Source organism: Oncorhynchus nerka, linkage group LG22 (genome assembly GCF_034236695.1).
Source record: "Oncorhynchus nerka isolate Pitt River linkage group LG22, Oner_Uvic_2.0, whole genome shotgun sequence".
NCBI lineage: Eukaryota > Metazoa > Chordata > Actinopteri > Salmoniformes > Salmonidae > Oncorhynchus > Oncorhynchus nerka.
In genome coordinates, this window is record NC_088417.1 from 23,324,533 (window position 1) to 23,346,708 (window position 22,176).

General features: G+C 44.7%; 1 protein-coding gene across 1 annotated transcript in view; it reads right to left on the minus strand.

Moving 5' to 3' along the window:
- The window catches only part of arxa (aristaless related homeobox a), a 40,772-nt gene extending 20,273 nt beyond the window's left edge, over positions 1 to 20,499 (minus strand). The window contains 4 exon segments of the mRNA XM_029625937.2: positions 14,637 to 14,968; positions 16,827 to 16,872; positions 19,159 to 19,735; positions 20,187 to 20,499. Of these exon segments, the coding sequence (XP_029481797.2) occupies positions 14,637 to 14,968; positions 16,827 to 16,872; positions 19,159 to 19,735; positions 20,187 to 20,373 (1,142 nt within the window). The 5' untranslated portion in view covers positions 20,374 to 20,499.
- Between the last annotated feature and the right edge of the window lie 1,677 nt (positions 20,500 to 22,176).

Consider the following 22,176-nt stretch of genomic DNA (forward strand, 5'->3'; position numbering starts at 1 on the left):
GAGGTGGTGTTATAGGGTACAGTACAGGTGTGAGATTGTGTTATAGGGTACAGTAGTGAGGTGGTGTTATAGGGTACAGTACAGGTGTGAGGTGGTGTTATAGGATACAGTAGTGAGGTGGTGTTATAGGGTACAGTACAGGTGTGGGGTGGTGTTATAGGGTACAGGTGTGAGGTGGTGTTATAGGGTACAGTACAGGTGTGAGGTGGTGTTATAGGATACAGTAGTGAGGTGATGTTATAGGGTACAGTACAAGTGTGAGGTGGTGTTATAGGATACAGCACAGGTGTGAGGTGGTGTTATAGGGTACAGGTGTGAGGTGGTGTTATATGGTACAGTACAGGTGTGAGATGGTGTTATGGGGTACAGTAGTGAGGTGGTGTTATAGGGTACAGTACAGGTGTGAGGTAGTGTTATAGGATACAGTAATGAGGTGGTGTTATAGGGTACAGTAGTGAGGTGGTGTTATAGTATACAGTACAGGTGTGAGGTGGTTTGTGGGTACAGTACAGGTGTGAGGTGGTATTATAGGGTACAGTACAGTACAGGTGTGAGGTGGTGTTATAGGGTACAGGTGTGAGATGGTTTTATAGGGTACAGTAGTGAGGTGGTGTTATAGGGTACAGTACAGGTGTGAGGTGGTGTTATAGGATACAGTAGTGAGGTGGTGTTATGGTATACAGTACAGGTGTGATGTGGTGTGATAGAATACAGTACAGGTGTGAGATGGCGTTTTAGGGTACAGTAGTGAGATGGTGTTACAGGGTACAGTACAGGTGCGAGATGGTGTTATAGGGTACAGGTGTGAGGTGGTGATATAGGGTATAGTACAGTAATGAGGTGGTGTTATAGGGTACAGGTGTGAGGTGGTGTTATAGGATACAGTACAGGTGTGAGATGGTGTTATAGGGTACAGTACAGGTGTGAGATGGTGTTATAGGGTACAGTACAGGTGTGAGATGGTGTTACAGGATACAGTACAGGTGTGAGGTGGTGTTACAGGGTACAGTACAGGTGTGAGGTGGTGTTATAGGATACAGTACAGGTGTGAGGTGGTGTTATAGGGTACAGTACAGGTGTGAGATGGTGTTACGGGATACAGTACAGGTGTGAGGTGGTGTTATAGGATACAGTACAGGTGTGAGATGGTGTTATAGGGTACAGTAGTGAGGTGGTGTTAAATGATACAGTACAGGTGTGCGGTGGTGTTATAGGGTACAGTACAGGTGTGAGGTGGTGTTATAGGATACAGTACAGGTGTGAGATGGTGTTATAGGGTACATTAGTGAGGTGGTGTTATAGGGTACAGTAGTGAGGTGGTGTTATAGGGTACAGTACAGGTGTGAGGTGGTGTTATAGGGTACAGTACAGGTGTGAGGTGGTGTTATAGGGTACAGTAGTGAGGTGGTGTTATAAGGTACAGTAGTGAGGTGGTGTTATAGGGTACAGTACAGGTGTGAGGTTGTGTTATAGGATACAGTACAGGTGTGAGGTTGTGTTATAGGGTACAGGTGTGAGGTGGTGTTATATGGTACAGTACAGGTGTGAGATGGTGTTATGGGGTACAGTACAGGTGTGAGGTGGTGTTATAGGGTACAGTACAAGTCTGCGGTGGTGTTATAGGGTACAGTAGTGAGGTGCTGTTATAAGGTACAGTAGTGAGGTGGTGTTATAGGGTATAGTACAGGTGTGAGGTGGTGTTATAGGGTACAGTAGTGAGGTGGTGTTATGAGGTACAGTAGTGAGGTGGTGTTATAGGGTACAGTAGTGAGGTGGTGTTATAGGGTACAGTACAGGTGTGAGGTTGTGTTATAGGATACAGTACAGGTGTGAGGTTGTGTTATAGGGTACAGGTGTGAGGTGGTGTTATAGGGTACAGTACAGGTGTGAGGTGGTGTTATAGGGTACAGTACAGGTGTGAGATGGTGTTATATGGTACAGGGGTGAGGTGGTGTTATAGGGTACAGTACAGGTGTGAGATGGTGTTATGGGGTACAGTACAGTAGTGAGGTGGTGTTATAGGATACAGTACAGGTGTGAGGTGGTGTTATAGGGTACAGTACAGGTGTGCGGTGGTGTTATAGGGTACAGTAGTGAGGTGGTGTTATAAGGTACAGTAGTGAGGTGGTGTTATAGGGTACAGTACAGGTGTGAGGTTGTGTTATAGGATACAGTACAGGTGTGAGGTTGTGTTATAGGGTACAGGTGTGAGGTGGTGTTATAGGGTACAGTACAGGTGTGAGGTGGTGTTAAATGGTACAGGGGTGAGGTGGTGTTATAGGGTACAGTACAGGTGTGAGATGGTGTTATAGGGTAAATTACAGGTGTGAGTTGGTGTTATAGGATACAGTACAGGTCTGAGGTGGTGTTATAGGGTACAGTAGTGAGGTGGTGTTATAGGGTACAGGTGTGAGGTGGTGTTATAGGGTACAGTACAGGTGTGAGATGGTGTTATAGGGTAAAGTAGTGAGGTGGTGTTATAGGGTACAGTACAGGTGTGAGATGGTGTTATAGGGTACAGTAGTGAGGTGGTGTTATAGGGTACAGTACAGGTGTGAGGTGGTATTATAGGATACAGTACAGTAATGAGGTGGTGTTATAGGGTACAGTACAGGTGTGAGATGGTGTTATAGGGTACAGTACAGGTGTGAGATGGTGTTATAGGGTACAGTACAGTAGTGAGGTGGTGTTATAGGGCACAGTAGTGAGGTGGTGTTATAGGGTACAGTAGTGAGGTACAGGTGTGAGGTGGTGTTAGGTGTGGGAGGTGGTGTTATAGGGTACACTACAGGTGTGAGGTGGTGTTATAGGGTACAGTACAGTGAGGTGGTGTTATAGGTACAGTACAGGTGTGAGATGGTGTTATAGTACAGGTGTGAGGTGGTGTTATAGGGTACAGTAGTGAGGTGGTGCAGTACAGGGTGTGGTGGTGTTATAGGGGTGTGAGGTGGTGTTATAGGGTACAGTACAGGTGTGCAGTACAGGGAGAGTGGTGTTATAGGTACAGTACAGGTGTGAGATTGTGTTATAGGGTACAGTAGTGAGGTGGTGTTATTACATGTGAGGTGGTGGGATACAGTACAGGTGTGATGTGGTGTTATAGGGTACAGTACAGGTGTGAGATGGTGTTATTGAGGTGGTGTTAGGACACAGTACAGGTCTGAGGTGGTGTTATAGGGAACAGTAGTGAGGTGGTGTTATAGGGTACAGTACAGGTGTGAGATGGTGTTATAGGGTACAGTAGTGAGGTGGTGTTATAGGGTACAGTTGTGAGGTGGTGTTATAGGGTACAGTACAGGTGTGAGATTGTGTTATAGGGTACAGTAGTGAGGTGGTGTTATAGGGTACAGTTGTGAGGTGGTGTTATGGGATACAGTACAGGTGTGATGTGGTGTTATAGGGTACAGTACAGGTCTGAGGTGGTGTTATAGGGTACAGTAGTGAGGTGGTGTTATAGGGTACAGTACAGGTGTGAGGTGGTATTATAGGATACAGTACAGGTGTGAGGTGGTGTTATAGGGTACAGTAGTGAGGTGGTGTTATAGGGTACAGTACAGGTGTGAGGTGGTGTTATAGGATACAGTACAGGTGTGAGATGGTGTTATAGGATACAGTACAGGTGTGAGATTGTGTTATAGGGTACAGTAGTGAGGTGGTGTTATAGGGTATAGTTGTGAGGTGGTGTTCTGGGATACAGTACAGGTGTGATGTGGTGTTATAGGGTACAGTACAGGTGTGAGATGGTGTTATAGGCTACAGTAGTGAGGTGGTGTTATAGGATATAGTACAGGTGTGAGGTGGTGTTATAGGGTACAGTACAGTAATGAGGTGGTGTTATAGGGTACAGTACAGGTGTGAGATGGTGTTATAGGGTACAGTACAGGTGTGAGATGGTGTTATAGGGTACAGTACAGTAGTGAGGTGGTGTTATAGGGTACAGTACAGGTGTGAGGTGGTGTTATAGGGTACAGTAGTGAGGTGGTGTTATAGGATACAGTACAGGTGTGAGGTGGTGTTATAGGGTACACTACAGGTGTGAGGTGGTGTTATAGGGTACAGTAGTGAGGTGGTGTTATAGGGTACAGGTGTGTGGTGGTGTTATAGGATACAGTACAGGTGTGAGATGGTGTTATAGTGTACAGTAGTGAGGTGGTGTTATAGGGTACAGTACAAGTGTGAGGTGGTTTTATAGGATACAGTGCATGTGTGAGGTTGTGTTATAGGATACAGTACAGGTGTGAGATGGTGTTATAGGGTACGATACAGGTGTGAGATGGTGTTATGAGGTACAGTACAGTAGTGAGGTGGTGTTATAGGGTAAAGTACAGGTGTGAGTTGGTGTTATAGGATACAGTACAGGTCTGAGGTGGTGTTATAGGGTACAGTAGTGAGGTGGTGTTATAGGGTACAGTACAGGTGTGAGATGGTGTTATAGGGTACAGTAGTGAGGTGGTGTTATAGGGTACAGTACAGGTGTGAGGTGGTGTAATAGGATACAGTACAGGTGTGAGATTGTGTTATAGGGTACAGTAGTGAGGTGGTGTTATAGGGTACAGTTGTGAGGTGGTGTTATGGGATACAGTACAGGTGTGATGTGGTGTTATAGGGTACAGTACAGGTGTGAGATGGTGTTATAGGGTACAGTAGTGAGGTGGTGTTATAGGGTACAGTACAGGTGTGAGGTGGTATTATAGGATACAGTACAGGTGTGAGGTGGTGTTATAGGGTACAGTAGTGAGGTGGTGTTATAGGGTACAGTACAGGTGTGAGGTGGTGTTATAGGATACAGTACAGGTGTGAGATGGTGTTATAGGATACAGTACAGGTGTGAGATTGTGTTATAGGGTACAGTAGTGAGGTGGTGTTATAGGGTATAGTTGTGAGGTGGTGTTCTGGGATACAGTACAGGTGTGATGTGGTGTTATAGGGTACAGTACAGGTGTGAGATGGTGTTATAGGCTACAGTAGTGAGGTGGTGTTATAGGATATAGTACAGGTGTGAGATGGTGTTATAGGGTACAGTACAGTAGTGAGGTGGTGTTATAGGGTACAGTACAGGTGTGAGGTGGTGTTATAGGGTACAGTAGTGAGGTGGTGTTATAGGATACAGTACAGGTGTGAGGTGGTGTTATAGGGTACACTACAGGTGTGAGGTGGTGTTATAGGGTACAGTACAGTAATGAGGTGGTGTTATAGGGTACAGTACAGGTGTGAGATGGTGTTATAGGGTACGTTACAGGTCTGAGGTGGTGTTATAGGGTACAGTAGTGAGGTGGTGTTATAGGGTACAGGTGTGTGGTGGTGTTATAGGATACAGTACAGGTGTGAGATGGTGTTATAGTGTGAGGTGGTGTTATAGGGTACAGTACAGGTGGTTTATAGGAGTGCATGGAGGTTGTGTTATAGGATACAGTACAGGTGTGAGATGGTGTTATAGGGTACGATACAGGTGTGAGATGGTGTTATGAGGTACAGTACAGTAGTGAGGTGGTGTTATAGGGTAAAGTACAGGTGTGAGTTGGTGTTATAGGATACAGTACAGGTCTGAGGTGGTGTTATAGGGTACAGTAGTGAGGTGGTGTTATAGGGTACAGTACAGGTGTGAGATGGTGTTATAGGGTACAGTAGTGAGGTGGTGTTATAGGGTACAGTACAGGTGTGAGGTGGTGTAATAGGATACAGTACAGGTGTGAGATGGTGTTATAGGTACAGTAGTGAGGTGGTGTTATAGGGTACAGTTGTGAGGTGGTGTTTATGGGATACAGTACAGGTGTGATGTGGTGTTATAGGGTACAGTACAGGTGTGAGATGGTGTAGGGTACAGTAGTGAGGTGGTGTTATAGGGTACAGTACAGGTGTGAGGTGGTATTATAGGATACAGTACAGGTGTGAGGTGGTGTTATAGGGTACAGTACAGTGAGGTGGTGTTATAGGTACAGTACAGGTGTGAGGTGGTGTTATAGGATACAGTACAGGTGTGAGATGGTGTTATAGGATACAGTACAGGTGTGAGATGGTGTTATAGTGTACAGTAGTGAGGTGGTGTTATAGGGTACAGTACAAGTGTGAGGTGGTTTATAGGATACAGTGCATGTGTGAGGTTGTGTTATAGGATACAGTACAGGTGTGAGATGGTGTTATAGGGCGATACAGGTGTGAGATGGTGTTATGAGGTACAGTACAGTAGTGAGGTGGTGTTATAGGGTAAAGTACAGGTGTGAGTTGGTGTTATAGGATACAGTACAGGTCTGAGGTGGTGTTATAGGGTACAGTAGTGAGGTGGTGTTATAGGGCACAGTACAGGTGTGAGATGGTGTTATAGGGTACAGTAGTGAGGTGGTGTTATAGGGTACAGTACAGGTGTGAGGTGGTGTAATAGGATACAGTACAGGTGTGAGATTGTGTTATAGGGTACAGTAGTGTGGTGGTGTTATAGGGTACAGTTGTGAGGTGGTGTTATGGGATACAGTACAGGTGTGATGTGGTGTTATAGGGTACAGTACAGGTGTGAGATGGTGTTATAGGGGTACAGTAGTGAGGTGGTGTTATAGGGTACAGTACAGGTGTGAGGTGGTATTATAGGGCACAGTACAGGTGTGAGGTGGTGTTATAGGGTACAGTAGTGAGGTGGTGTTATAGGGTACAGTACAGGTGTGAGGTGTGGTGTGAGATGGTGTTATAGGATACAGTACAGGTGTGAGATTGTGTTATAGGGTACAGTAGTGAGGTGGTGTTATAGGGTATAGTTGTGAGGTGGTGTTCTGGGATACAGTACAGGTGTGATGTGGTGTTATAGGGTACAGTACAGGTGTGAGATGGTGTTATAGGGTACAGTAGTGAGGTGGTGTTATAGGGTACAGTACAGGTGTGAGGTGGTATTATAGATACAGTACAGGTGTGAGGTGGTGTTATAGGGTACAGTAGTGAGGTGGTGTTATAGGGTACAGTACAGGTGTGAGGTGGTGTTATAGGATACAGTACAGGTGTGAGATGGTGTTATAGGATACAGTACAGGTGTGAGTGTGTTATAGGGTACAGTAGTGAGGTGGTGTTATAGGGTATAGTTGTGAGGTGGTGTTCTGGGATACAGTACAGGTGTGATGTGGTGTTATAGGGTACAGTACAGGTGTGAGATGGTGTTATAGGCTACAGTAGTGAGGTGGTGTTATAGGATATAGTACAGGTGTGAGGTGGTGTTATAGGGTACCGTACAGGTGTGAGATGGTGTTATAGGATACAGTACAGGTGTGAGATGGTGTTATAGGGTACAGTAGTGAGGTGGTGTTTATACAGTACAGGTGTGAGGTGGTGTTATAGGATACAGTACAGGTCTGAGGTGGTGTTATAGGGTACAGTAGTGAGGTGGTGTTATAGGGTACAGTACAGGTGTGAGATGGTGTTATAGGGTACAGTAGTGAGGTGGTGTTATAGGGTACAGTACAGGTGTGAGGTGGTATTATAGGATACAGTACAGGTGTGAGGTGGTGTTATAGGGTACAGTAGTGAGGTGGTGTTATAGGGTACAGTACAGGTGTGAGATGGTGTTATAGGATACAGTACATGTGTGAGATTGTGTTATAGGGTACAGTAGTGGTGGTGTTATAGGGTATAGTTGCGGAGGTGGTGTTATGGGATACAGTACAAGTGTGATGTGGTGTTATAGGGTACAGTACAGGTGTGAGATGGTGTTATAGGGTACAGGTGTGAGGTGGTGTTATAGGGTACAGTACAGTAATGAGGTGGTGTTATAGGGTACAGTACAGGTGTGAGATGGTGTAATAGGGTACAGTACAGGTGTGAGATGGTGTTATAGGGTACAGTACAGTAGTGAGGTGGTGTTATAGGGTACAGTACAGGTGTGAGGTGGTGTTATAGGGTACAGTAGTGAGGTGGTGTTATAGGGTACAGTAGTGAGGTGGTGTTATAGGGTACAGTAGTGAGGTGGTGTTATAGGGTACAGTACAGGTGTGAGATGGTGTTATAGGGTACAGTAGTGAGGTGGTGTTATAGGGTACAGTACAGGTGTGAGGTGGTATTATAGGATACAGTACAGGTGTGAGGTGGTGTTATAGGGTACAGTAGTGAGGTGGTGTTATAGGATATAGTACAGGTGTGAGGTGGTGTTATAGGGTACCGTACAGGTGTGAGATGGTGTGATAGGATACAGTACAGGTGTGAGATGGTGTTATAGGGTACAGTAGTGAGGTGGTGTTAAATGATACAGTACAGGTGTGCGGTGGTGTTATAGGGTACAGTACAGGTGTGAGGTGGTGTTATAGGATACAGTACAGGTGTGAGATGGTGTTATAGGGTACAGTAGTGAGGTGGTGTTATGGGGTACAGTAGTGAGGTGGTGTTATAGGGTACAGTACAGGTGTTAGGTGGTGTTATAGGGTACAGTACAGGTGTGAGATGGTGTTATGGGGTACAGTACAGGTGTGAGATGGTGTTATAGGGTACAGTACAGTAGTGAGGTGGTGTTATAGGGTACAGTACAGGTGTGAGGTGGTGTTATAGGATACAGTACAGGTGTGAGATGGTGTTATAGGATACAGTACAGGTGTGAGATGGTGTTATAGTGTACAGTAGTGAGGTGGTGTTATAGGGTACAGTACAGGTGTGAGGTGGTGTAATAGGATACAGTACAGGTGTGAGATGGTGTTATAGGGTACAGTAGTGAGGTGGTGTTATAGGGTACAGCACAGGTGAGGTGGTGTTATGGGATACAGTACAGGTGTGATGTGGTGTTATAGGGTACAGTACAGGTGTGAGATGGTGTTATAGGGTACAGTAGTGAGGTGGTGTTATAGGGTACAGTACAGGTGTGAGGTGGTATTATAGGATACAGTACAGGTGTGAGGTGGTGTTATAGGGTACAGTAGTGAGGTGGTGTTATAGGGTACAGTACAGGTGTGAGGTGGTGTTATAGGATACAGTACAGGTGTGAGATGGTGTTATAGGATACAGTACAGGTGTGAGATGGTGTTATAGGTTACAGTATAGTTGTGAGGTGGTGTTATAGGATACAGTACAGGTGTGGTGGTGTTATAAGGTACAGTACAGGTGTGAGATGGTGTTATAGGGCAGTACAGGTGTGAGATGGTGTTATAGGTACAGTACAGTAGTGAGGTGGTGTTATAGGGTAAAGTACAGGTGTGAGTTGGTGTTATAGGGTACAGTACAGGTCTGAGGTGGTGTTATAGGGTACAGTAGTGAGGTGGTGTTATAGGGTACAGTACAGGTGTGAGATGGTGTTATAGGGGTACAGTAGTGAGGTGGTGTTATAGGGTACAGTACAGGTGTGAGGTGGTGTAATAGGATACAGTACAGGTGTGAGATTGTGTTATAGGGCACAGTAGTGAGGTGGTGTTACAGGGTACAGTGTGAGGTGGTGTTATAGGATACAGTACAGGTGTGATGTGGTGTTATAGGATACAGTACAGGTGTGAGATGGTGTTATAGGCACAGTAGTGAGGTGGTGTTTAGAGGGCACAGTACAGGTGTGAGGTGGTATTATAGGATACAGTACAGGTGTGAGGTGGTGTTATAGGCACAGTAGTGTGAGGTGGTGTTACAGGGCACAGTACAGGTGTGAGGTGGTGTTATAGGGTACAGTACAGGTGTGAGATGGTGTTATAGGGCACAGTACAGGTGAGGTATAGGTTATAGTACAGGTGAGGTGTGTTCTGGGATATGGGTACAGGTGTGATGTGGTGTTATAGGGTACAGTACAGGTGTGAGATGGTGTTATAGGTTACAGGTGTTATACAGTACAGGTGTGAGGTATTATAGGATACAGTACAGGTGTGAGGTGGTGTTATAGATTACAGGTGGTGTTATAGGGTACAGTACAGGTGGTGGTGTTATAGGCACAGTACAGGTGTGAGATGGTGTTATAGATCACAGCACAGGTGTGAGATTGGTGTTATAGGGTACAACAGGAGGTGGTGTTATAGGGTACAGTTGTGAGGTGGTGTTATAGGGCACAGCACAGGTGTGAGGTGGTGTTATAGGGCACAGTACAGGTGTGAGATGGTGTTATAGGGTACAGTAGTGAGGTGGTGTTATAGGATACAGTACAGGTGTGAGGTGGTGTTATAGGATACAGTACAGGTGTGAGATGGTGTTTATAGGAGGTGGTGTTAAATGATACAGTACAGGTGTGGAGGTGGTGTTTATAGGATACAGTACAGGTGAGGTGGTGTTATAGGGCAGTAGCAGGAGGTGGTGTTATGGTACAGTACAGGTGTGAGATGGTGTTATAGGGTACACAGTAGGAGGTGGTGTTAGAGAGGGCAGTACAGGTGTGTTATAGGATACAGTACAGGTGTGAGGTGGTGTAGGGTACAGCACATAGGTGGTGTTATACAGTACAGGTGTGAGATGGTGTTATAGGATACAGTACATGTGAGATTGTGTTATAGGGTACAGTAGTGAGGTGGTGTTATAGGGTATAGTTGTGAGGTGGTGTTATGGGATACAGTACAAGTGTGATGTGGTGTTATAGGGTACAGTACAGGTGTGAGATGGTGTTATAGGGTACAGGTGTGAGGTGGTGTTATAGGTACAGTACAGGTGAGGTGGTGTTATAGGATACAGTACAGGTGTGAGATGGTGTTATAGGGTACAGTACAGGTGTGAGATGGTGTTATAGGGTACAGTACAGTAGTGAGGTGGTGTTATAGGGTACAGTACAGGTGTGGTGGTGTTATAGGGTACAGTAGTACAGGGTTACAGGTGTGAGGTGGTGTTATAGGGTACAGTAGTGAGGTACAGGGCACAGTACAGGTGTGAGATGGTGTTGGTGAGGTGTTATAGGCACAGTACAGGTGTGAGGTGGTATTATAGGATACAGTACAGGTGTGAGGTGGTGTTATAGGTACAGTAGTGAGGTGGTGTTATAGGATATAGGAGGTGGTGTTATAGGGCACAGTACAGGTGTGAGATGGTGTGATACAGGTGTATGGTGTTATAGGGCACAGTAGTGGTGGTGTGTGAGTACAGGTGTGCGGTGGTGTTATAGGATACAGTACAGGTGTGAGGTGGTGTTATAGGATACAGTACAGGTGTGAGATGGTGTTATAGGGCAGCACAGTACAGGTGTGAGGTGGTGTTATAGGGTACAGTAGTGAGGTGGTGTTATAGGGTACAGTACAGGTGTGAGGATGGTGTTATAGGGTACAGTACAGGTGAGATGGTGTTATAGGGTACAGTACAGGTGAGGTGGTGTTATAGGGTACAGTACAGGTGTGGTGGTGTTATAGGGATACAGTACAGGTGTGAGATGGTGTTATAGGATACAGTACAGGTGTGAGGTGGTGTTATAGTGTACAGTAGTGACAGTTATAGTACAGTACAAGTGTGAGGTGGTTTTATAGGATACAGTGCATGTGTGAGGTGGTGTTATAGGATACAGCACAGGTGTGAGATGGTGTTATAGGGCACGATACAGGTGTGAGATGGTGTTATAGGCAACAGAGTAGTGAGGTGGTGTTATAGGTAAAGTACAGGTGTGAGTTGGTGTTATAGGATACAGTACAGGTGGTGTTGAGGTGTAGTGTTATAGGGTACAGTACAGGTGTGAGATGGTGTTATAGGGTACAGTAGTGAGGTGGTGTTATAGGGTACAGTACAGGTGTGAGGTGGTGTAATAGGATACAGTACAGGTGTGAGATTGTGTTATAGGGTACAGTAGTGAGGTGGTGTTATAGGGTACAGTTGTGAGGTGGTGTTATGGGATACAGTACAGGTGTGATGTGGTGTTATAGGATACAGTACAGGTGTGAGATGGTGTTATAGGGTACAGTAGTGAGGTGGTGTTATAGGGTACAGTACAGGTGTGGTGGTGTTATTATAGGATACAGTACAGGTGTGAGGTGGTGAGGTACAGTACAGGTGTGAGGTGGTGTTATAGGGTACAGTACAGGTGTGAGGTGGTGTTATAGGATACAGTACAGGTGTGAGGTGGTGTTATAGGATACAGTACAGGTGTGAGATGGTGTTGTTACAGTAGTGAGGTGGTGTTATAGGGTATAGTAGTGAGGTGGTGTGGGATACAGTACAGGTGTGATGGTGTTATAGGGTACAGTACAGGTGTGAGATGGTGTTATAGGCTACAGTAGTGAGGTGGTGTTATAGGATATAGTACAGGTGTGAGGTGGTGTTATAGGGTACCGTACAGGTGTGAGATGGTGTTATAGGATACAGTACAGGTGTGAGATGGTGTTATAGGGTACAGTAGTGAGGTGGTGTTAAATGATCCAGTACAGGTGTGCGGTGGTGTTATAGGGTACAGTACAGGTGTGAGGTGGTGTTATAGGATACAGTACAGGTCTGAGGTGGTGTTATAGGGTACAGTAGTGAGGTGGTGTTATAGGGTACAGTACAGGTGTGAGATGGTGTTATAGGGTACAGTAGTGAGGTGGTGTTATAGGGTACAGTACAGGTGTGAGGTGGTATTATAGGATACAGTACAGGTGTGAGGTGGTGTTATAGGGTACAGTAGTGAGGTGGTGTTATAGGGTACAGTACAGGTGTGAGATGGTGTTATAGGATACAGTACATGTGTGAGATTGTGTTATAGGGTACAGTAGTGAGGTGGTGTTATAGGGTATAGTTGTGAGGTGGTGTTATGGGATACAGTACAAGTGTGATGTGGTGTTATAGGGTACAGTACAGGTGTGAGATGGTGTTATAGGGTACAGGTGTGAGGTGGTGTTATAGGGTACAGTACAGTAATGAGGTGGTGTTATAGGGTACAGTACAGGTGTGAGATGGTGTAATAGGGTACAGTACAGGTGTGAGATGGTGTTATAGGGTACAGTACAGTAGTGAGGTGGTGTTATAGGGTACAGTACAGGTGTGAGGTGGTGTTATAGGGTACAGTAGTGAGGTGGTGTTATAGGGTACAGTAGTGAGGTGGTGTTATAGGGTACAGTAGTGAGGTGGTGTTATAGGGTACAGTACAGGTGTGAGATGGTGTTATAGGGTACAGTAGTGAGGTGGTGTTATAGGGTACAGTACAGGTGTGAGGTGGTATTATAGGATACAGTACAGGTGTGAGGTGGTGTTATAGGGTACAGTACAGAGGTGGTGTTATAGGATACAGTACAGGTGTGAGGTGGTGTTATAGTACAGGTGTGAGATGGTGTTATAGGATACAGTACAGGTGTGAGATGGTGTTATAGGGTACAGTAGTGAGGTGGTGTTAAATGATACAGTACAGGTGTGCGGTGGTGTTATAGGGTACAGTACAGGTGTGAGGTGGTGTTATAGGATACAGTACAGGTGTGAGATGGTGTTATAGGGTACAGTAGTGACAGTACAGTAGTGAGGTGGTGTTATAGGGTACAGTACAGGTGTGAGGTGGTGTTATAGGGTACAGTACAGGTGTGAGATGGTGTTATAGGGTACAGTACAGGTGTGAGATGGTGTTATAGGGTACAGTACAGTAGTGAGGTGGTGTTATAGGGTACAGTAGTGAGGTGGTGTTATAGGGTACAGTAGTGAGGTGGTGTTATAGGGTACAGTAGTGAGGTGGTGTTATAGGATACAGTACAGGTGTGAGGTGGTGTTATAGGGTACAGTACAGTGAGGTGGTGTTATAGGGTACAGTACAGGTGTGAGATGGTATTATAGGATACAGTACAGGTGTGAGGTGGTGTTATAGGGTACACAGTAGTGAGGTGGTGTTATAGGATATAGTACAGGTGTGAGGTGGTGTTATAGGGTACAGGTGTGAGGTGGTGTGATAGGATACAGTACAGGTGTGAGATGGTGTTATAGTGTACAGTAGTGAGGTGGTGTTATAGGGTACAGTACAGGTGTTAGGTGGTTTTATAGGATACAGTGCATGTTTGAGGTTGTGTTATAGGATACAGTACAGGTGTGAGGTTGTGTTATAGGGTACAGGTGTGTGGTGGTGTTATCGGATACAGTACAGGTGTGAGATGGTGTTATAGTGTACAGTAGTGAGGTGGTGTTATAGGGTACAGTACAGGTGTTAGGTGGTTTTATAGGATACAGTGCATGTTTGAGGTTGTGTTATAGGATACAGTACAGGTGTGAGGTTGTGTTATAGGGTACAGGTGTGAGGTGGTGTTATAGGGTACAGTACAGGTGTGAGGTGGTGTTATAGGGTACAGTACAGGTGTGAGGTGGTGTTATAGGGTACAGTACAGGTGTTAGATGGTGTTATAGGGTACGATACAGGTGTGAGATGGTGTTATAGGGTACAGTAGTGAGGTGGCGTTATAGGGTACAGTACAGGTGTGAGATGGTGTTATAGGGTACAGTAGTGAGGTGGTGTTATAGGGTACAGTACAGGTGTGAGGTGGTGTTATAGGATACAGTACAGGTGTGAGATTGTGTTATAGGGTACAGTAGTGAGGTGGTGTTATAGGGTACAGTTGTGAGGTGGTGTTATGGGATACAGTACAGGTGTGATGTGGTGTTATAGGGTACAGTACAGGTGTGAGATGGTGTTATAGGGTACAGTAGTGAGGTGGTGTTATAGGGTACAGTACAGGTGTGAGGTGGTATTATAGGATACAGTACAGGTGTGAGGTGGTGTTATAGGGTACAGTACAGGTGTTAAGTATACAAGTTTATGAAAGTAGAGGTACCTATTGTCTCACCTGCCGAAGGTGGGTCCCATGAAGGCAGGGTGACGGAACATAGCGGCTGTACCCAGGAATGTTCCGAGGCCCAGCGGTGTCCCTAGGTGCTGGCCTGAGTGGTTGCTATGGGGATGAGCTAGACCAGGAAATGCAGCTGCTGCGGCAGCAGCAGCTGTCCAGGCAGACTCTAGGACAGGGTGAGGGTGTGGGGGAAAGGGACCCCCATCCAGGTAGTGGCTGAGGGGGTGGGCGGCTGACAGGGGGCCAGGGAAAGGGAGTCCAGAGGGGTGTGTCTGGACACCTGCCTTTTCACGCTTACGCCACTTAGCACGACGATTCTGAAACCATACCTATAGAGAGAGAGTGGGAGAGAGGTCAGAGGTTAGCTAACATAGAAATACGTAGGCTACATTTAATTTTGTATAGGTTTATTAGATTGATTGAATAGATACATTTTAGCAGAATAAAAACAAAGGTGTCTGCCTATGCTGGCTTCCTACAAATTGATATTGAGAAACATGAACAACTTTGGAGCGATATAAGGTGACAAGGTTATTTAGGCAGCTGCCTATATTTGGAAGACCGGGAAACCCTTGCTGTGCCACATCGAACCTGCTCGAGCACAAGCTCCTGTGTAAACGGAAGATCCCATCGCTCTGGTTCATGAGGTGACAAACAGGCAGAAAGTCAGCGGTAATTACACAAGCACTAAAACCCGCGCTCCCTCATGGTCCGTTAGTCTAAAGTTAGCTAATTAAAATCAGTTCCCCCTGCAGTCTGACTGATAGACTGAGATCGGTGTGGCGCGCCGTAATTAAGAACCGTGTTAACAAAAGATGGGGAGAATAGCAGCTGAACAGAGTCCAATAACAATTAATGCGCTTTAAATTAAATTCTTCAAAATGTTGAACAAGTCATTTCCAAAGGGTATTTAACTTTCCCACGCCCCCCCCTCCCCTCTTGCCTATTGCGCTGCTGAAACAGGGGCTCTAACAATGGAAGAAAATGTCAACAGTAAGAGAAAGTGAACGATATTAGCCCTGCGCGCGCACACACACACACACACACACACACACACACACACTATTCCGTTGGAAGCTGTTTAGCATTACACGGCCCCTCGGGAATGTACGAGTTTTATCACCTCCCGATGGCGCCCGTTAAGTGATTTGTTCACCTACGGTCCGGCGAAGGGACATCTGTTGTTTTATACCGGCCGTAACCCCGGATGGAGCATCGCTGTGTTTGAACTGTCTCTTTGGTTATGAGCCCTGGGCTAATACATGCAAGCCACGCTCTCTATGGAGAGATAGGAGAGGGGGGGGAGCAAACACCTTTAATGGTCCCTCATTCGCTCCAAGTGCAAAGCATCGGATCAATGCGGCTCTATTGCAATCACAAAATGAGAAATCAAATAGCATTATTCTGCAGCCACCCCTTTCTCCCCCTCCCCTCTTCTCTTTCTCTCCATCTCCATCTCCCCCTCCCTCTCTCTCTTCCTCCCTCTCCACCTCATACACCTCCTCTCTCTCTCTCTCTCTCTCTCTCGTTCCGGCGATGGTAATTCAAACACCATTTTCTCCCTGAGAATAGCTCGTGTTTGCTCTTGGACTAAGTGCGCTTTTATGAATCGTCCGCGTCCGCTTAATTACCGTTAAAACGTCCCTCGGTGCATGTAATAACTTCCAATAACAGGATGGAGCTTCGCTACGCAGCGATTGGGGTCATTTAACACATTTCAGGGTCGTAAATCACTCAGACCCTCATAAAGACTTTTATCCATATAGCTACTGCTAAAGGCCTGAACTTGTGCCAACTTTATTGTATGCGTCATGTCAACACAAAAAAACAGCAAATAACGTAGGAATATTGGGAAATACAAATAATTACAGACTTAGTAAAATTATGATTCTATGAAGGTGTAAATATGAAGATGCTTGGAAATTATGTTAGGCCTACATTGTATAAATATGCATTTGACGTTTTTGATTATTATAACAAGACAAAGACCTAATAATAATAAAATAGGAATTGTTTCATTACATACTCTAAGCCTAAGTTGTACTGGCCTTTATATTCGTTTCTAATTTGGTAGCCTATTTATTTCAATAACCTATTTGAAATGTTTAAGTGTTATTATATAACAATTTTAGTTGAAAGCGACAGTCAGCCGTAATTGCAGCAATAAAACGTTAAAAAGCCACTTACTTGGACGCGCGCCTCGGTCAGATCCAGCCGCATCGCAAGCTCTTCTCTGAAAAGGCAAGAAAAGAGGTTACCGTTTTTGATCAAGAACTCGATTTTTTTTTATCTCTCCCGCACCCGTAACAATACAAGAAAATAGTTATTTTTTTAGACACCGAAAACCCACAGAGAAACGACGGTCCTTTATGCTATTTTCCTTACGATGGTTTGAGGAAAATTGTCAGGGTGATTGTATTGTAATCTGTCTTTTTTCCCCATAATAGCTGCCTTATACAATGGCTTTCTTTAGAGTCAGTGGAACAACATAATGGTGGAATTTGGAAATAATGACATCCAAACTATTACAAAGACATCATGCGCTTGGCTGAAATAGAAGTCTATACATGCACAAATTGATTACCACAATTTCGCCTTAGAAATAATAAACGCACAAAAACATCGATCAACAATAGCATATTTATTATTTGGCTCATGTTGCCATTGTTAAATAATATTTTCCAAATCCCCGTTTAAAACATAATTTATATTCCTTATCTTGAACGTGTTCTACAGATGATTTACCTTACTGAAAGTGATAGGCTAACCAGTCTGTCTGCTGCATGCATGAAAAAATTTTGACATTCTGAAGCCTGTTGTACATTTCATTATGCATAGTAATATTCCATTCTGTAATAGTACAATTATAATAAGATAATAGGCTAATGAGAAAAATCTCATCTCAAATCGAAATATTCAACTCTACATGTGGGGTCCTGAAAACACATAGGCCTAGCTAGAATACATTTGCTTTTACAATAATATTAGGTTTTCATTAATGGTTGAAAAAAATACTTACATTTGAAATTCCCTTAAAGGCCTACATTTTGTAGTCTATTGCATCAAAAAAAGAAGTAGGACTTACTCGTGTATAAAAAATGTTTAAAAAAATGTCATTTAAAAAAACGTATCTAGAGGCAGGTAGCCTAGTGGTTAGAGCGTTGGGTCAGTAACCGAAAGGTTGCTGAATCGAATCCCCGATCTGACAAGATAAATAGAGATACATCTGTCGTTCTTCCCCTGAACAAGGCAGTTAACCCACTGTTCCCCGGTAGGCCGTCAATGTAAATAAGAATTTGTTCTTAACTGACTTGCCTAGTTAAATAAAGGTTACATTTAAACATTTATTTTTATTTTTATTTTTTATTTAGAGCAGCCTTAGCAGTGACTTACTCTCAATTCATCAGTCAGAAGAAAAACTATTGCATTCCATGACGTGATTGTGGAGCAAAACATAATGAGTCTGAAATAGAATTATATGTGTAGCCTTAACAAAAATGAAAAAATAGACACGATTTAATATTTGACACTGCCAAAAACATTATTTGCCTTTAATTGTCAGGAACAGATGATTTGTGTGAAATGCTGTTTTCACGTTCTCTGTTCTCTCGAGATGCGTAGCCTAGACCTTCAGCTAATGAATGAATAAAGAAAGAGTTGACGTGCGCGTCATCGTGTGTGTGCATGTGTGTGGGTGTATGTGTGTGTGTGCGTTTTATACTCTTGAGCTTGGGCAGGCTCAGAATCCTACATTTCGTTGAATAGATCAGCAGTGCGCACGGACGAGCTGCCACCAGCTAATTTTCCATATGAGAATAATATCCATATCGCCGATAACAATGAGATTAGGTAAATGTGACAAAACGGATTGGTTCTCCCACTTTAAGCTATTGTTCTGCCTTATGCAAGGCACTGATTCCGCTACATGGTAGGTGTTAACTCATCAGTCTCGAATTATAGCTGGGTTGAATTACCTAAGTGGATAAAAAGTGGACTGTTTTCTAGGCCTACTATTTATTACATAAATAAATAGTGACGATAAAGGGTTTTAATGTTGTTACCACATACATCACAATTCAAATATAGGTATCATAAATGACAAGGCTTATGCGTGTTTTGACCTCATGTTATAAAAGTTGATATAGCAGATGTGACATTCTTTCACATTATTCTGAGTTATATGTTTGCCTCTGGTAGTTGTATCTCAGGCTCTGTAAAGATAAAATAATGTTATATTTTCCAACTTCAACTATTCCGTTATTATTATTATGATTAGTATTATTACTAAAGTAGGCACACTGCTACTTGTTGTTCGTTATGTAGCATACAACTAATGAGGCTCAGACGAAAAAAGTGTACCGTGAAATAGAAACGTCTATCCAAAACGTGCATTTAACGAAATGTTGTCATGGTTGGGTGACATTGTTGTAGGTGTTACAAAAATGATGGCGTTAATATTAGGGATGTTGCATATGAATGAATACCTGAGTTTGTGCTGTAACTGTAGATAATACTGTACCTGGTGAAGACGTCGGGGTAGTGTGTCTTCTGGAAAGCCCTCTCCAGCTCCTCCAGCTGATAGCTGGTGAATGTAGTCCTGTATCTTCTTTGCTTGCGTTTTAGCATTCCTTCCTCCGAATCACTGCCTGCCGACAGACACACGCTGTCCTCGCCGTCCCTCACGTCTCCATCTCCGGCGTGGAGGCTCTCCCTCTCGTCGTCCTTCGGGGAGAGACCCATCGTCTCCCCGCAGCTCTCCTCCTCTTTTCCCGCGTCCTCGTCAAACTTCATCGACCCTAACTCGCCCAGCCTTAGTCTAGGCCCATCTTCCGGCCCTTCAGTGGGACTCTGGCCTCCCTCTCCCCGGATCAGGGACGCGTTCTCCCTGTACGATTTGCTCCGGCTGATGCTCACCTGTGGAGCCTGGATGATTTTGAGGCTCTCGCAGGCTTGGTCCACCAGGAGCCTCTCCTTGTCCAATTTCTCCCCTATGTCATGAACTAAACCCCGGCCGTGGTCCAGGTACTTCCCCCCTGGTCCGTAGAGCCGGCGCATCTTTGGTGGAAGGTGCATGTCTGTGTCTAGGGATAGGGGATCTTTAGTCGAGCCGATAGTGAGGGTGTCAAAGGTATGGAGAGGATGACGAGACATGTGTAAGTGCAGGAAAAGCAAATGGAGACCGGAGCGCAACAAGGCGCATAGTCCAATGCAAAGTTATGCACAATGCATTAAAGTGAGAATGTTTGAATAAACTTGAAAATGTATTATTTCTGTCTACAATTGCATGCACATTTGAGTAGCCTATGTATCGTATCGACGATAAAGTTGACAGATATCTTATTTTCCACTGTCGCACAACCTCAGACACTTTTACATCTGATGGACCATTATTAGCAAATGTTTACTCCCATTCTGCAGTCAGCTGTAGCCAATGCTTTATGTTGATGGTTTATTATCATGTTATAAACACACACCGTTATATTGCCTATATTCAGCAACCCTTTCCCAAGTTGGCGAGTCATGTTTTCATAAGCAGGGTTGTCTTACCTTCGGTCTGCTTGTCGTGCTCCTGTCTCCCGGGTAGAGCTGTCAAACTTTGCGCCCCTATCAGCCTGACTTTACAGGGGCTCGGTCGGCCCAGAATACTGTCTATACAATAGGAGGAGAGCAGAGTGGGCGATTTACTCTTACATTCTCCCCGGTCGTGGATATCTTCTTCGAACTGACTAGTCATTTTGATCTGTTTAGTGAAGCGCTTATTTGACAGGAGAGCGGCAGTAGCCTAAATATGATCCTCACTCACCCTCCCTCACTCTCTTTCTTTCTCTCTCTTTCCCTCACTCTCTCTCTCTCCCTCTCTCTCTCTGACGTTCCGAGATTGTTCCTCTCACTATCCCTCCCTACCCACAGTTAATGACAGAAACTGTTGGCTGGCTCAAGCCCCGCTCTCCGCGTGTTCGCATTGACGTGTGTTATATCCCCTGATTGGCTCGCGTCGGGGAAAGAGAAGCTTTATATATTTTAGCTGTTAAACTTAATTTTGGAGAAACGGAGAAAAACAAAGCTTGCGGTGGAACCCGGTTCCGATGGATTGAACTCAGTATTCGATTTTCCTTTTGGATTTCAAAAGGATATTGTAGGCCTTCAAATAATATGCTGCTAATAATAATTATAATAGCCCAACAATAGTAACAATAATAATAATAATAATTACAACAACAACAACAATAATAAAGACATTATATTGGCCTATCCAAATATGGGTTATTTTGTTGAGTTAAATAATCATGCATCATAGTTCAGCCCTTCAGTTAAAGGAAAATTCCACCCAAAAACTATCTTTGGGTATTTGTTTCATTAGTTAATTGTTGACATAGTCTAAAATGTTTTGCATGTCAGCAATCAAGTTTTCAATATATATTGTATATAACTTTCAAAATACAAAAATACAGCAGGTATGTTGCAAAACGCAGCATCATGTGATGCAAAACGCATATTTCTGTATTTCTGTATTTTGAAGGTTATATACTGTATGTTGGGATGGGATGGGATGGGATGTGTGAAACTTACTCCTCAGCCTGAAGTCTCCCGCTAGCTTTTGAGGTGGCGAGATTGACTAAGATGCTTGAGGAGGGCGGTCAGGTGTTTGTGAGGTCCTGAGTTCACACCAGTTATGGGCCAAATCGGGTTGAGGTGGTACTCGCTAAGCAAGCAGCGAGATGCCCTTTACAGTGGTGCCGTGACCCGGATCTACAGTGGCGCTTAGCTCAATGCTGGGGTCGCCGTTGAGTACGTTTTTATTTATTTCTTTATTTTTGGTACTTTTGACACTTTTTTCTCTCCAATTTCGTGATTACAGTCTTGTCCCCATTGCTGCAACTCCTGTACGGACTCGGGAAAGGCGAAGGTCGAGAGCCACGTGTCCTCCGAAAAACTACCCCGCCAAGCCGCACTGCTTCCTGACACACTGACCTGCTTAACCCGGAAGCCAGCCGCACCAAATCTGTCGGAGGAAACATTGCACAGCTGGCAACCGAAGTCAGCGTGCATGCGCCCGGCCGCCACAAGGAGTCGCTAGAGCGCGATGGGACAAGGACATCCCAGCCAACCAAACCCTCCCCTAACCCGGACTACGCTGTGCCAATTTCTTGTGCCGGCTCATGGGTTGGATCGAACCCGGATCTGTACTGACACCTCTAGCACTGCGATGCAGTGCCTTAGACCGCTGTGCCCCTCGGGAGGCCCCTGTTGAATGTAGCACATGGCAATGTGTGAAACTCTGTCAGCCTGAAGTGTCCCTCTTGTGTTGCCTCATTAGTTCGCTTTTGAGGTGGTACGATCGGGTAAAACAGTTGAGGGAAGACGTGTGCTAGCAAGACAGAGGTCCCGAGTTTGTGTATGGGCCAAATTGGGAGGAGCTGGTTCTCGCTAAACAAGCAGCGTGACATTTTTCACACTGACATGCAAAACATTTTGGGAGTGTATCAACAATGGACTAAACAAATATCAAAAGATAGTTTTGAGGTGGAGTTTTCCT